Source organism: Scyliorhinus torazame, chromosome 19 (assembly GCF_047496885.1).
Source record: "Scyliorhinus torazame isolate Kashiwa2021f chromosome 19, sScyTor2.1, whole genome shotgun sequence".
Classification (NCBI taxonomy): domain Eukaryota; kingdom Metazoa; phylum Chordata; class Chondrichthyes; order Carcharhiniformes; family Scyliorhinidae; genus Scyliorhinus; species Scyliorhinus torazame.
In genome coordinates, this window is record NC_092725.1 from 97,309,509 (window position 1) to 97,325,608 (window position 16,100).

The window sequence follows — 16,100 nt, forward strand, 5'->3', positions numbered from 1 at the left end:
TCAGTGGCCACTGGCATGGACTAATGGGGACGAAAGGCTGTATAGCTATTACTTGTGTCACTGGCTGCATTGGTTTGAACAACAAAATAAAGCTACCCAATTAATTAAAATTTTATTGCTTTGTTTCTCTGCTTTGTTTACTGAGAGTATTTTTTCACAGGGTGGTACAATGCATTGCACAGGTGGTGAAGACCAGTGTGTATGAGTTCCGGTTAAGTTCAGACTGTCCCTTATGTCTGCTAGATATGGGATGAGTTTCTGGTTCAAGGAGAATGCACAGACCAAAACATGAGTACATCTGCACTTTGGGACACCAACAAACTGGCTGAAAGAGCCTAAAGAAAATTGACAAGATAGCACAGCGGTTATCAGGAGAGATGGTGGCATATCTGTAATGTCATTGGACTGCAAACCCAGAGGCCCTCGGGAATAAATTCCACCACGGCAGCTGGTGAAATTTAAATTCAATTAATAAATCTGGAATTGAAGGCTAGTGTGACCATGAAACTATCATTGATTGTAAAAACCCATCTGGTTCACTTTTAAGGAAGGAAATCTGCCATCCTTACCTGGTCTGGCCTGCATGTGGCTCCCCGCAGCCATGTGGTTGACTATTAACTGTCCTTTGAAAAGGCTGAGCAAGTTCAAAGGCAATAAGGGATTGGTAACATGCTGGCCTTGCAAGCGACGCCCATGTTCCATAGAACAGGACTTTGTTTTTGTATTTTCTTTTCAGTGAGCGGGAGCAAAGAAATCATATTTTAGATCAGAGTTAGAGGGAGGCTTACTCTGCATCTAACTGTGCAAAGCCTGATTTGGCACTTCATTTCACTGGATTGTACACTGTCCAGGTGCTCTGGGAGTGACTGGACTGCACACTGTCCAGGTGTTCTGGGAGAGACGCTGGACTGTACGCTGACCAGGTGTTCTGGGAGTGACGGTGGACTGTATGCTGACCAGGTGTTCTGGGAGTGATGCTGGTCTGTGCTCTGGGAGTGACGGTGGACTGGACGCTGACCAGGTGCTCTGGGAGTGACTGGACTGTGCACTGTCCAGGTGCTCTGGGAGTGACAGTGGACTGTGCTCTGGGAGTGACGGTGGACTGGACGCTGACCAGGTGCTCTGGGAGTGACGGTGGACTGGACGCTGACCAGGTGCTCTGGGAGTGACTGGATTGTGCACTGTCCAGGTGCCCTGGGAGTGATGGTGGACTGTACACTGTCCACGTGCTCTGGGAGTGACTGTGGACTGGACGCTGACCTTGTTCAGCTATTGCAGAAAGGAATGATTAGCTTATCGTGAAAATATTTGTATTGTTTATAAACCAACAAGGTGTATTTCTTTATATAACCATCATCAATCCTGCAACATGCAAATCAACAACGTTCAATAACAAAGCTCTGCTCAATTTGCAGCTCGACACATGAGAAGAAAAGTAGAACTAATCTAGTCGTGAAGCAAGGGAGGTACTACCTGCGACACAACACTCTGTCAGAGGACATCCCCATTGCGATAATATTCAAGGTAATCCCAGCGTTTGATGATGTGCTTGATCTCACCATGTGTGAACATTTTAAATCATATATTTTTGTATTTTGTGAGAATGGCCAAGAGTAAATTGTTTTGGCTTCGCCAAGAACCCTTTATGTTAAGGAATAAAATGACTAGAGTTTGAATTCCTAAATGTATCATAGAATTATAGAGTCCGTAGAGTGCCGAAGGAGACCATTCAGCCCATCGAGTCTGCACTAACCCGCAAAGTGCACTCCACCAAGCCCACTTCCCCGCCCTATCCGGAGACCCCTTAACCTAACCTACACATCCCTGGACACTAAGGGGCAATTTACCGTTGCCAATCCACCTAACCTGCACATCTTTGGACTGTGGGAGGAAACCTGAGTAAACCCACGCAGACATGGAGAAAGTGCAAACTCCATACAGACAGTCACCCGAGGCCAGAATTGAACCCGGGTCCCTGGTGCCGTGAGGCAGCAGTGCTAACCACTGTGCCACCATGGTTTTTGTGTTCTTAATTCATTAAATGTTACTCTTATCCAAATGAATTACTGGAAACTACATTTCTGATTGGTTGAATGAATGTTTGAGAACTGATTTGAACTTTTATCCTTGATTGTGTTTGGTAAAATAAAGATAAACTCCAATTAAATGGCAGGCCAATCAACAGCTGTGAGAAGGTGGGGTATAAGAAGTCTAGGTGGAAGAGGCTGCAAGGGTCAAGTGGCCTTGAACTGTACTTTCAGCTGTCTGAAGAAGAGCATGGCAAAGTGCCTTTTCTTACTACATTTTTAGACTAACCTGCTGAGTATTTCCCATGTTTCCTGTACTTGTTTATTTGAATCACTCCATTGAGTTGTGCTGGAATGAATAAGCAGAGTCCACGGTGTGAATACTGCTGTGGCTTATGAACGCTCTCCATCCCAAAGATGTCCATGCATGTGAGGAGTTTCACAGCGAGTGGAAGTGTAAATTTATATCTGCCCAGCTTAGAGATTTATGAGAGACGTCGATAGGAAGGAACTTTTCCCCTTTAGCAGAATGGCCAATAACCAGGGGTCATAGATTTAGGGTTAGGGGAGGCGATTTGAGGAAAAACCTTTTCACCCAGTGGGTGGTGGGAATTTGGAACTCGCTGCAGAAAGGGTGGCAGAGGCTGGAACCCCATAACATTTAAGAAACGTTTAGATGAGCACTTGAAAGCCCATAGCATACACGGCTATGAACCAAGGGCTGGAAAATGGAACTGGAATAGCTAGGTACTTGATGGCTGGCACAGACACGATGGGCCAAAGGGGCTCTTTCTGTGCTGTGCTGTGTAGCTCTGACTTTGAAACATAGACACAGAAAGACCATTCAGACTCTTGAGCTCTTCCTCCGCATTCAGATCAGGGCGGACCTGTGGCTTAACTTCATCCACTTGCTTTGAATCGATATATTTTCCTCCCTTTGTTCAGTAAAAAAAAATCTATCTCCGAAAATTTTTAATTGAGCCAACATCAACTAGTTTCTGGGTAAGAGAATTCTATACTTCCATTATCACTTGCAGTAAATTTTTGGGTGAGATGCAGGGCGAAATGTGGGGGAGAACCTTTTTAAAATTCCGTGATAATGGCTTGGAACCTTTTTAGGGATGGTGGAAAGGGAGGCACATAGCAATTTCAAAAGGAAATCTGATGTGCACATGCAGGGATAGAGCAGGGGGAAATGGGTTTGAGTGGGTTCCTCTACACAGCTGGCATGGAGTCGATGGGGCAAATGCTCTGTCTGTGCCATAATGATTTAATGGTTCTCAGCCCCCCTATTCTCATTGTAGGCCATCTCTTGAAATGCTTTTTTGAAAATTTTAAACTAGAATATCCACTGGATTTCTCTGGTCCACCATGGCCCTCACTGGGAGACGGCAAGTTATTTAATTGTGAACACAACATCTGCAGTTCTTGCTGGTTGTCTTTTTATAACCCAATAAATCCCTTAAATTGAAAGAGATTGCCGTGACACTGACAGACCATGTAGTTTCAAGATTATATTTTTGGATCCTTTTATGAAACAATTGCTCTCACTTTCTGAGTCTCCAGTTATCTCCCAAATAGAGTGAACTTTTAAAAACCAATTTCAATCACTGTTTTCCTTCAAACAAGGTTATTCTTTGAATTGATTTCACCACTTCAGGATATCCCCTAATGTTTTACAGTCTTCTGAAGTCTGGGAACTGTTACTTTAAGGGCATCTAACCTCTTTACAGCCATGCATTCCCGTTTTCCCCTTTACTGGAATCTGATCCAAGACCGACACCGGGTTAGCTGTTTTAAAAAAAAAAAAAAAAAAAATAGTTTTATTTACTCGATGTTTCTCTCACTCCGTTACCAGGAGAGGGCAGAGGTTCCCCATGATACAACGTACCCTTGTGCTTTTTGTGAATGTAAATGTCTGTGTGAAGAGTGTGTAGCTCAAAGCTATAGCACTTGGCAGTTGTACCGAGTCTCGCCAACCCTCTCTTGTTCTTTTACTTAAACCCAAGACAGTGTTTTGCTGAATTTTCACCAAAGCTGCTGTCCTCTCTCCTATTGGATTTTCTTGTGTAGCTCAGCAAACCATGTAACCTGCTTCCCCCGCAGTTTGAAATCACAGTTTAATGACAGCAAAGTGGCCAGAGGCTCCATTTTTGAGGCATCTAACTGAGCCAGGCTGACTGCCAGTGTTACAATAAGGTTGGATCCCATGAATTGATAACCTATGTCTACCTCCAGGCAGCAGAGTTTCACGACGCATGTCAGGTGAAAATGAGTCTTGGTGGAGGCCTGGTGAAACAGAGCCAAAGGCCTTTAATTGATGGATAAATATTGACCAGGAGAGAACTCCCCTGCTCTTCGGATAATGGCCATGTGATCTTTCATGTCTGCCCGTGAGAGCAGAAGGGTTGTGGTTTAAGGTCTTGTCTACAAGACCCCTCTGATAGTGCAGCCCTCCCTCTTCTGCACTGAAGTGCCAGATTTTGTACTCTATTTTCTGAAGTGGCAAATCTTCTGACTCTGAGACCACAATGCTACCCAGTGAGTCAGGGTTAACACCTCCAGTGTCATTCATGGGATGTGGACCTTGTTGGCAAGGTGCATTTATTGTCCATCCCTAACTGTCCTTGAACTGAGATGGCTTGCTTGGCCATTTCTGTGGATTTGGAATCTCAATGGTTTCATGGTCATCATTGGACTTTTAATTCCAGATTTTTATTGAATTCAAATTTCACCATCTGTGCGGTGGGAGCATTACCCTTGGTCTTGGGATTACGAGTCCAGCGACAATACCAGCACGCCAGTCAGTCAGTGTCTTTTTTGCCGCTTTTGCTATTTTTGCCAGGAGAAATTTTAAGAGCTTGTTTGAGTGGAAGGATTCAGAAAATATAAATTACAGTCATTTTTGAATTGACCAGGTTGATGTGATTGTGTCATTTATGCAAATATCTGGTAATATCCCATAATGATGCAAGGTACTTACTATTAATACAAAATGTTGACACACACCCATCTGTCCTAGTCACTCTGAACACACTCAGTCATGGTAATCCACCTTTGCTCTGGTGCTAGGAGCCTCTGTGGGACTTTTCTCTCACTTGTATTAACATGGCAGAGTTCCAGATAAGCTAGTACAAGGGACGTTTCTGGACCATCTGGATACCACAATGAGCTGCTCCTGCTGACTTAACATCCTGTAGGGCTAGCTTCTGTGAAAACTCCACAAAACCAGTTTAGCATTTTCTTGGCTTCATGCTGGCTTCAAAATCGTATTCCTGTTATTGCTAAACAGCCTGGCACTAGGTGAGAAGTTGTAAATTAGTTCATACTTGGCACTGCAATGTGCTAAATGGGCAGCTATCAAGTACACTTCATAAAGCAGTGTGTCAGTTAAATTTAATTTACATTTTTGATCCTCAAATTGCTGCCGTGCATAAAATGAATCATTATTTCCTCAAGCTTCTAGTGACGGTCTGCTGAAGATTTTCAAGTCTCAGTCAGACTTGACATGAGAAATAGGAGCAAGAGTACACAATATGGCCCTCCAAGCCTATCTCTTCCATTTAATACGATCATGGCTGATCTTTGACTTAAGCTCCCCTTGTTCTTTGATTCCCTGAGACCAAATATCCCTCTACCTCAATCTTAAGTGTACTCAACGATGGAGCTGTAAAAGTCCAAAGATTCACAACCCTTGAACGAAGAAATGCTACAAGAGGAAGATATTGGGAAATTGGGTCCAGAAATGTGATCAAAGATTAGTTGGCAATTTAGGAGTTAACAGACTGAGGGGAAAAACTGCTAGCACTGGCTCGGAGGGAAAGGCTTACACCTGGCCTGAGTTACATTGTCCCATTCAGACTTACACTCGTTAGTGGGAATATACAGGATGCCCCTATTCAGCCAGAATGAACTACTCAAGATCAATTGTCTTTTGGGACACTCTTGTCTGACCAGCCATTAGCACATTACAGAGTCTGATGGCCTATTTTGTCCATAAATGGGAGGTTAGTTGCAAATCAATAGCATGGCTCTATTCTTATGTATAATCGGGAGTGGGAAATCAGATAGCCGAGATAACGATAATGGGTTCAAGTCTGGACACCCCCAGGAGAGAACTTTGCTTTGAGGGGGCTGGGCGGAGCTGAGAGAGAGAGAGAAGAATAATCCTGTTTGAACAGATAGAGGGGAAGGATTTGAAAAGCCACAGAAAGGCCATGAAAAGCTCTTCCAGAATCAGGCTTTCGAAAAAGGTTTTGAACTTCACCACTAACAGCAGAAAAATTGGCTTTGTAAATGCAAGTATCACCTTTGCCTTCCTATGTAAGTGGAATGGGAGCTACATGTTACTTTTAAGTGCTGCTAAATGGGAACTTGTGTGTTATGGTTAAGGAACTGCATGTAATCTGTTATTGTTATTTTTATTTTGTGTTAGTTTGTTTATAAAATAATCAAGCCCTGTTCCTTATGTTTTCACTCCTGGAACAAATCAATTTGTCCGCATTAAAACTTAAAATGTTGTCTTAGCCACTGCTGAGGGCTGACCAGGCGTCTGTAAAATCAGTCCTAAAGAATCGCCCCTTATCCTGAGACTGTGCAGCCGTGTTCTAGCTTCCCTAACCAGGGAAGCAGCGTTTCCGTGTTTAACCCTGTCAAGCCTCCTAGGTAGCACGGTGGTGCAGTGGTTAGCATTGCTGCCTCATGGTGCCGAGGACTGGGGTTCAATCGGGTCACTGTCTGTGTTGAGTTTGCACATTCTCCCCGTGTCTGCGTGGGTCTCACCCCCACAACCCAAAGTTGCGTAGGGTAGGTGGATTGGCCATGCTAGATATCTCCTTAATTGGAAAAAAAGAATGGGGTACTCTAAAATTATATTTTAAATAAGCCCTGTCAAGCCTCATATTCTTCAAAACTCCAGAGAGTAAAGGCCAAATGTACTCAGCCTATCATTATAGGATACCCCCCTCATCCTAAGGACCAATCTAGAGATCCTTTGCTGCACCGCTCCAATGCAAGTATATCCTTTCTTAAATGTGGAGACCAAAACTGCACACAGTATTCCAGGTGCAGAAACATAAAAAATAGGAGCAGGAGGAGGCCACTCGGCCCTTCGAGCCTACTCTGCCATTCATTATGATGTGGCCGATCATCCAACTCAACTCCATATCCTTTAATCCCCTTCCAAGTGCTATATCTAATTGCTTCTTGATGTGGTCTCACTGAAGCCCTGTACAACTGTAGCAAGACTTCCTTATTCCTGTACTCTAATTCTTTTGCAAAAAGGCCATCAGTTGCCTCCCTAATTGCTTGAGGGGCATTCACATTGTTAGATGTTTTTTCACCGTTTTCTCCAGCTTTTCCTGTGCGGTAACCATTTTGGGCTGTGCCCTTCAACTGGCATGGACTTGATTTCAGTCTTCCATCAGATTGGTGTCAAGTAATACTCTGACCTGATGTTTGGAGGTGGCAGTGGTGTTTTGCAATTAGCTGCTGGCAAGTACCTGAAGGGGCAGGAATAAGCCACTCAGAACCTCAAACCTGTCCTGTTAGATCAGGCTGGCCTGTACCTCGATTTCCCCACTTTTACCCTTGATCCCTTGATACCCTTTCCTAACAAAGGTCTGTTGATCTCCGTCTTGATAGCTCTGATGGCACCCGGCATTCACAGGCCTTTGCGGGAGAGAGTTCCAGATTCCCATTATCTGTTGTATGGACAAAGTATTCCCTGATCTCTCTCTGTGGTCTGCAACAACAACTTTTGTATAATTCTTTAAGATAATGAAACATCCCGAGGTGCTTAATTTTATAGCTCTGATGTTTTAAGATTGAATTCCCTGTTCTGGGTTCCCTGTCAGCAGAAAACATTTCTTCGTATCTACCTGATTGAGTCCTTTTATCATGTTAAACATTTCATTTAAGTCACCCCTCAACCTTCTATATTCCAAGACCAAACAAAGTTTATGCAACCATAGGCTAATTCCTCGGATGAAGGGGTTTATGAGGGAAAGTTGAGCAGGTTGGTCCTATACTCACTGACGTTTAGAAGAATAAGAGGTGATCTTATTGAAACTTATTCTGAAGGGTTTTGACAAATCATCGCAACTTGCAGCGCAGAAGGCGATCATTTGGCCTGCCACCCCTGTGCTGCCTCTTTGAAAAAAGCAGTCCTGCTTGGTCCCATTTACCTGATTTTTTTCCCGCAACCTTGTAAGTACCTCATCCTCAAGTACCTGTCTAACCCCCTTGTAAAATTACTTATGGAATCACTTCCAACACTTTTTTTCAGTAGAGCCTTCCAGATCCCAACAACTTGGGAGTGAAATATTCTCCTGAAAATGAAAATCGTTTAATGTCACGAGTAGGCTTCAATGAAGTTACTGTGAAAAGCCCCTAGTCGCCACATTCCGGCGCCTGTTTGGGGAGGCTGGAACAGGAATTGAACCGTGCTGCTGGCCTTGGTCTGCTTTAAAAGCCAGCTATTTAGCCCAGTGTGCTAAACCAGCCCCCAGTTCCTCATCTCCCCTCTAGATCTTTGCCAGTGATTTGGATCTATGATCTAATCATTCACTCACAAGCCAGGAGGAGTAACATTTCTCTATCTTGTCAAAACCTCTCATCATCTTGAAAAACCTTTTGCATTTTGATGCCGAAGTCCTGCGATGGAAGTATTTTCAACTCTATCGCAGGTGATTTGTGATTATTCTTTCTATGGAAGATTTTATTTTAATGACTCTCATAAGCTATGCGTGCACCCATACTTATTTGCAGACACCTTAAAGGCAACCGGTATTGAGTCTAATAGAGCTTCTTCGCCAAAGCCAGATGGCACAGAGTGTGAGAGTAACACCAATCCTTGCTTTGAATTCGTGAGACGAACAATACTTCATTAGCATAAGCAAATGTTACTGTGCCGACTGAAAAATGCTAATATTGTTGCTGTCTGTCACTCCTATTGTAGGCTATGGGGGTTGAGAGCGATCAAGAGATTGTACAGATGATTGGTACGGAGGACCCTGTGATGTCTGCCTTCGCTCCAAGCCTGGAAGAGTGTCAGAAGGCTCAGATCTTCACGCAGATGCAGGTGTGCCTTTTGCAGAAATGAACCCCTGCCCATTCGGTGTGTATGTTTAAACGCAGCCTCACGTGCATGACCTTACGCCAGCTGTCTAAACATAGTGAAAACATTGATTCCTGGATCTCAATAATAAAGCTCAAATGGAAGAGGGCGTGGGTCTTTACTTTTGCTCATTAAATATTTTATCAATGATTTAACAAAGGTTAGCAAAACCCATCCTGGAATCTTGTAATCAGCCACAACACTATATTTCAAAGTCAGTTTGCCTCTTAACATGTCAAATGAAGAGAGTTTGATATTAACGTCCAGTAAACGCAGTAAGTGAAAGGGATGCTTTTAATTTTAACACTGTTAATGGTGAGATTATTTTAATAAACCATTTTATTGAGGTATTTTTGGCATATAAAACAGCAACATTATACTGTAGTGTCCCCCTCCCGAGCTCCTTCTCCCACTTAAGCTTCAGTTCTTCAATTTGTGCCTCCTCTGCTCCTCCCATTAGTTCTTTATAAATGTCGGAGACTCTCCCCTCTTCCACCTCTCCTCTGGAAACTACCCTGACCTGGATCCCCCTTGGTGGGAGGCGTGGGAAGGATGGTACCAATCTGCGTACGAAATCCCACACCTGCAAGTACCTGAAATCATTCCCGCTCGCCAGCCCGAACGTCTCCTCTAATACCCTCATGCTCGGGAAGCTCCCTTCCAGGAACAGATCGCCCATTCTCTCTATCCCCGCCCTCCGCCATAATTGGAACCCACCGTCCATATTCCCTGGGGCAAATCGGTGGTTACCGCAGATTGGGGACCAAACCGATGCTCTCACCTCCCCTATATGCCTCCTCCACTGGCCCCAGATCCGTAGAGCTGCCACCACTATAGGGCTGGTGGAGTATTGTGCCGGCGGGAGCGGCAGAGGCGCCGTAACCAAGACTGCCAAACTGGTGCCCCTGCACGAAGCAGCCTCCATCCGCTCCCACACCGACCCCGTACCCACCATCCATTTCCTTACCATGGCTATGTTGGCTGCCCAGTAGTAGTTGCCAAAGTTCGGCAACGCCAGCCCCCCATCCCCTCGGTTCTTCTCGAGCATCACCTTCCTCACCCGTGGGGACTTTCCCGCCCAAACAAATCCCAGGATAATTTTATCTAGCCTCTTAAAGAAGGACCGCGGAATGAAAATGGGAAGACACTGAAATATGAACAAGAATCTCGGGAGAATCGACATCTTCACCGTCTGCACTCTCTCTGCCAATGACAGCGGGAGTGCATCCCATCTCCGGAACCCGTCCCTCACTTGCTCCACCAACCGGGACAAGTTTAGCTTATGCAACTTACCCCAGTCTCGTGCTACTTGTATCCCTAAATATCTGAAGCTTTAATGGTGAGATTATTTTAATGTCTTGTTCATTTAGCAGTGACATTGTGAAATATGATTTCATTCAGCACAGCTCAGCTCTTTCCCTCTGACTTGCAGGCATTGAAGTACATTGGGAATAAAGTGCGCAGGCAGAGAATGTGGGGAGGACCGAAGAAAACCAAGATGGAAGAGGCTCGGGAGCTACTTGCATCGACTGTACTTACCCATGTTCCTGTAAGCAACGCGCCAAGCTGGAGAGGGCTGTTTGTGCAGTGCTGGTATTTGCCTGTACAATCCACAGTACATTGAGCGAGTGGATTGCCGGTTGCACGATTTTTTTACCTGCCCTCCACAGTAAACTAAAACCATCAGAGGCATTGGAGGGTGCGAAAAAAGATTTGCTGGAACTGCGAGGTTCTGTCTATCGGGAAAGATTGTACAGAATGGGGATCTTTTCTCGAAAGCAGAGGGTGACCTGATACAAGGTTTAAAACAACAGAAGGGTTTGATCGAGTAGTTGTAGAGAAGATGTGCCCAATTGTGGGATAGATGAAATCGGAGCCATAAATATAAGATAAGTAAGTAATAAATAACTCGCGTTCTCCAGAGAGACAAGAAGGTTGAGAGGAGATTTGATGGAGATGTTCAAAATCACGAGTGGGAAAAACTGTTCTCATTGGTGGAAGGATTGAGAATCATAGGGCACAGATTTAAGGTGATTGGCAAAAGGACCAAAGATGACAGCAAATTCTTTTTATGCAGCAACTGTTTAGGATCTGGACTCCCCTGCCTGTGTGTGTGTGTGTGGCCACAGGTTCAGTCGTGGCTTTTTAAAGGACATTGGTTATTATCTAAAGAGAAATTATTTGCTGGGCTATGGGAAAAAGTTGAGGAAGTGGGACTGGAGGTGTTCTTGCAGAGTGCCAGCACAGTCACAATGGGCTGAATGGCCACCTGTGTTATAACCATTTTATGTTTCTGCAATTCAGGTGAAATTTCTTTATTCCGAGTGGTTAGAAAGTGGAGATTGCTACTACATGGTTGAGGCAAATGGCGTGGATGCATTTGAGAGGCAGTCAGATGAGCACATGAGGGCGAAAGGTATGGAAGGATATGCTGATGAGGTTTGATGAAGCGAGATTAGTGCAGACTCATATGGAACATGGGCTGAATGGCCTGTTTCTATGCTCTTCTTTCCACATAATAGACTCTTAAGAAGGAAACGTTAACCCCTACAAATTCGACAGACGATTGAGTGTAAACTGTCGGCTGGATTTTGTGCATGGGCGCAGGGCGTGGATTGTAAATGATTAAACTGCTTAAAAAAATAAAGTCCAGCAGGGACCCGCTGTCAGATCGGGGACTGCTGTCATGTGGGCTTCCTTTCTTCTCTGTGGCATAATATAATGCTTGGCCTTCGGCCCGTTCCTGTTGACTATCTTGCACGCAAGCAGCTCCGAGCGTGTGATTGGATCAGTCACGTCCCCAATGAAGAGTTTCTGTAATTTTAGAAAAGGCAAAGCAACTCTTTTTTTGCTTTGATTAATATGTTGTAAGAAGCACATTTGTAATCGACTCCTGTAGTGATGGTAAATGGATAATCTCATTCCCCCGATAGAGGCAGTGCACGTGGTTAGGTCTAGGTTGTGGCATTTGGAGAAAATCTACCAACGTCTGTATTCAGATTAAAATAAAAACAGACATTGCTGGAATCACACAGCAGATGGGTTCATTTTTTTTTCCAGATGACGCACCTACTGCCATGTCTCAGATGGTGGCCCTGTTGTCTCCGAGTCATAAGATTCTGGGTTCAAGTCCCTCTTCGGGACACGAGCAGAAAAATCAAAACTGATACTCCATTGCAGTACTGAGGGAGTGCTGCACTGTTGGAAGTGCCACCTTTCAAATAAGATGTTAAGGAGGCCCTGTCTACCCTCTCGGGTGGATGTCAAAGATATCGTAGAACTAAAGAAGAGCAGGGAAGGTACCCCAGTGTCCTGGTCAATATTTACCCCTCAACCAATATCAAAAAACATGATCTAGTCATTATCGCATAGCTTTTTGCTGGGTCATTGAATGTATTCAAGGCTGAGTTGGTTAGATTTTTGATCGTCAAGGGGTAAAGGGTTACGGGAGATGGACAGTAAAGTGAAGGTGAGACCACAATCCGATCAGCCTTGACTTTGTCAAGTGGTGGAGCAGGCTCGAGGGGCCAAACGGCTGCTTCTGATCCTTGTATTGGGAGCTCGGTGTGTGCAAAATATCCGTCTCATTTCCTACACTACAACAATGTACACGTCAAAATTAATTAAATGGCTCTACGTAAAGTGCTTTGAGAGATTTGGTGGTCATGAAAGGCACTATATAAATGCAATTTTCTTTTTTAATGTTTGACAAAAGGTGGATGGTCCTGACCACACCTTTTCAGATGAAGAATGGGTAAAATTTGATAGAGATGACATTGGAAATGTTCACCTGATATTTGATGTCTGCTATTTTGTCAGAATTTTCTGTTTTGGTTTCAGATTTCTGGCATTAAAGTTTTCTCTCCCTTTTTATCATTAATAAGAACAAAGAACAAAGAAATGTACAGCACAGGAACAGGCCCTTCGGCCCTCCAAGCCCGTGCCGACCATGCTGCCCGACTAAACTACAATCTTCTACACTTCCTGGGTCCGTATCCCTCTATTCCCATCCTATTCATGTATTTGTCAAGATGCCCCTTAAATGTCACTATCGTCCCTGTTTCCACCACCTCCTCCGGTAGCGAGTTCCAGGCACCCACTACCCTCTGCGTAAAAAAACTTGCCTCGTACATCTACTCTAAACCTTGCCCCTCTCACCTTAAACCTATGCCCCCTAGTAATTGACCCCTCTACCCTGGGGAAAAGCCTCTGACTATCCACTCTGTCTATGCCCCTCATAATTTTGTAGACCTCTATCAGGTCTCCCCTCATCCTCCTTCGTTCCAGTGAGAACAAACCGAGTTTATTCAACCGCTCCTCATAGCTAATGCCCTCCATACCAGGCAATATTCTGGTAAATCTCTTCTGCACCTTCTCCAAAGCCTCCACATCCTTCTGGTAGTGTGGCGACCAGAATTGAACACTATACTCCAAGTGTGGCCTAACTGAGGTTCTATACAGCTGCAACATGACTTGCCAATTCTTTTACAAATAAGCTTTTGTTTAAGGTGCATTTAGATTAAGAATAAAGTTTGATCCTCTGCTTGTTAATATTTCAGAAACTGGTGTCAAAAGCAGTTTGGACCCTTTTGCCATTTATTTAAATTGAAAAGCTGAATTTAGCAAGTTTATTTATTTTTTTAAAAGCAAGTGGGATAAATAACAGGCATAATTTCTGTTTGCAGTTTAAAGTTGATAAATCCTCTAAATAATATCCAAGAAATGTGATAATACTCCTTTCATTCAGCCAGTTTGACAGCACTATCTTAATCTCCAGCTTTCACTTTTACAAGTCTCTTGTGACGTAACCTCTGGGTAAATATATGTCTATATTTCAATCTCTCTATTATACATGGTTACAACAGTCAGCACATGCTCTCTTTTTATTGGACTATTTTATTTCCCTGTTTGAGTGAAACAAAGCTGCTTCGATGATTCAAGTACTGAAGCTGTTTCCTTACATATTGTGAACAATTCTGCAAAGTGACAAATGTTCCCATAGTTACCCATTCTACTACCAATCAACAGCAGATTCCAGTTAACCAATTAAAATGGCCCCTGCACTTTCCATTACAACATGAGTAAACCAATAATTATTTTTTTTGCCCCTTTGAAAAGACTTGGATTTCATGAGGTTGGCCGCATCTTAGTCCATGGTACAGCGCCTTCACTGTTTAATTACATTTCCTAAGTGTGTATGTATGATAAACAGTTTCAGACTGGTTAAGGCTTGGAGTCCATCAAGCTCTTTTTCCATCCTTGGTGCAATTCTATTATCCCTGAATCCCACTTGTTGATGAAGACTTACACCCAGGGCAAGAGCCAGGCAAGGCACCCAGCTATTGCCCCTTCTTATGGTTCCAGGACAATACAAGCCAGCTGCTGTACAGAACCCTGCCCTAGAGATTGGTAGAGCAGATTGGAAATTGAATTTAGTTCACCTAATGAGATCTCCATCTGTGCTTTTGTTACTTTTAAATTCAACTATCCCAAAGCTCACCTGGCCAGCCTCCCCCACCTTCTACCCTCTCTAAGTGCAAACTAATCTAAAACCCTGCCATCCATGAACAAACTCACGCTAAGTCCTGTTGGGCCATCTCCTCACTGACCTGCATTGGCTACCGGTCTGATAATGCTTTGATTTTAATACTTTCCTCCTCTGTTGAAATCCCTCCGTGGCCTTCCCCTTTCTATAATTCCCTTCAGCCCTGCAAAACTCCGAGATCTCTGCACATCTCCAGTTCTGGATTCTTGCATATGCTGCACGATTGGTTACCATAATAAAGGCAAAGTTGCCATAGTCCCAGATGACCATAGGCTGTTTTCCCCTTTGAGAGGGAGAACTGACTGGTGGTGATTTAACTTGAGGATCATTACACCTCAGGCGAGGGCAAGGTTGAGAAGGTGGGCCTTCGTGAATAATCTCAGCCGGTATGGGAATTGAACCCGCGCTGCTGGCCCCGATCTGCATCACGAACCAGCTGCCTCGCCCACTGAGTTAAACCGGCCCCGCATAAAATTAAGAGTCTCACGCTCTACTGGCTGAGCTAACCGGGCACCAAATAGCCGGGTTACCATAATATCCACTGGCTGGACCCAACGCTCAAAACTCCTTGAGCTCTCCCTTTAAGTAAATTCTTAGAATCTACCTTTATTGAACAGGCTTTATGTGGCTTTGTGTCAAAATTTTGCTTGATTGTACTCAACATAAGATTTAGGAGTAGGCTATTCAGCGTTTCGAGCCTGCTCTGCCATGGCTGATCTGGTTGTGTCTTGACTCCATTTCGCTGCCTGCCCCTCATAACCCTTGACTCTCTTGTCTATCAAAAACCTAACTCTGCCTTGAATAAATTCAATGAACACAGCCCTGACTGCACTCTGGGGAAGGGACTCCTCCATACTAACGCCCCTTTGAGAGAAAAAAATTCTCTGCAGACCTTTGTATTTATTTTGTCTATCATCGCATCTTTGTGGAAATGCTTGGGAATAGGTGGATTAAAATCCATTGCTTTGCGCCACTTTCACTATTAACATGCTTTTGTTGAGGATTATTCAAGGTTTCCTCCATTTGAAGTTCAGACCAATGTTCCATATGTAGCCATGCAGCAACCAGACGACGCTGCACTGACCATGCACAATTCGGCCCTTTAAATTGCCAAGTGTATTTGGCCATGCAATTAAAATTAAAGCAGACATGCAATCAAAAAAAAAAGAAGTTCCTCCACACCCTTCCTGGGATAGTGAAAGGAAATGCTTTCTTTTATGCACTTTATCTCCAAGTTGTGCATTAAGCAAAAGTTTCTGTTGGCAGTTACTTAAATCTAGTAATTGGCAGATGTATAAGTGCAAGGTTGTCCATTTTGGTCAGAGGAACAAAACGGCAATGTATTATCTAAATGAAGAGAGACTTCAAAATACTTTGGTGCAGAGGGATCTGGGTGTCCTCATGCACAAAT

At 44.0% G+C, this 16,100-nt stretch overlaps 1 protein-coding gene across 1 annotated transcript in view; it reads left to right on the plus strand.

The window, feature by feature from the left end:
* The window catches only part of polr3b (polymerase (RNA) III (DNA directed) polypeptide B), a 106,000-nt gene that overhangs the window by 13,922 nt on the left and 75,978 nt on the right, over window positions 1–16,100 (plus strand). Inside the window, exons 9-11 of the mRNA XM_072484878.1 lie at window positions 1,416–1,524; window positions 8,986–9,108; window positions 10,577–10,693. Of these exons, the coding sequence (XP_072340979.1) occupies window positions 1,416–1,524; window positions 8,986–9,108; window positions 10,577–10,693 (349 nt within the window). The remainder of the gene's footprint in view (window positions 1–1,415; window positions 1,525–8,985; window positions 9,109–10,576; window positions 10,694–16,100) is intronic.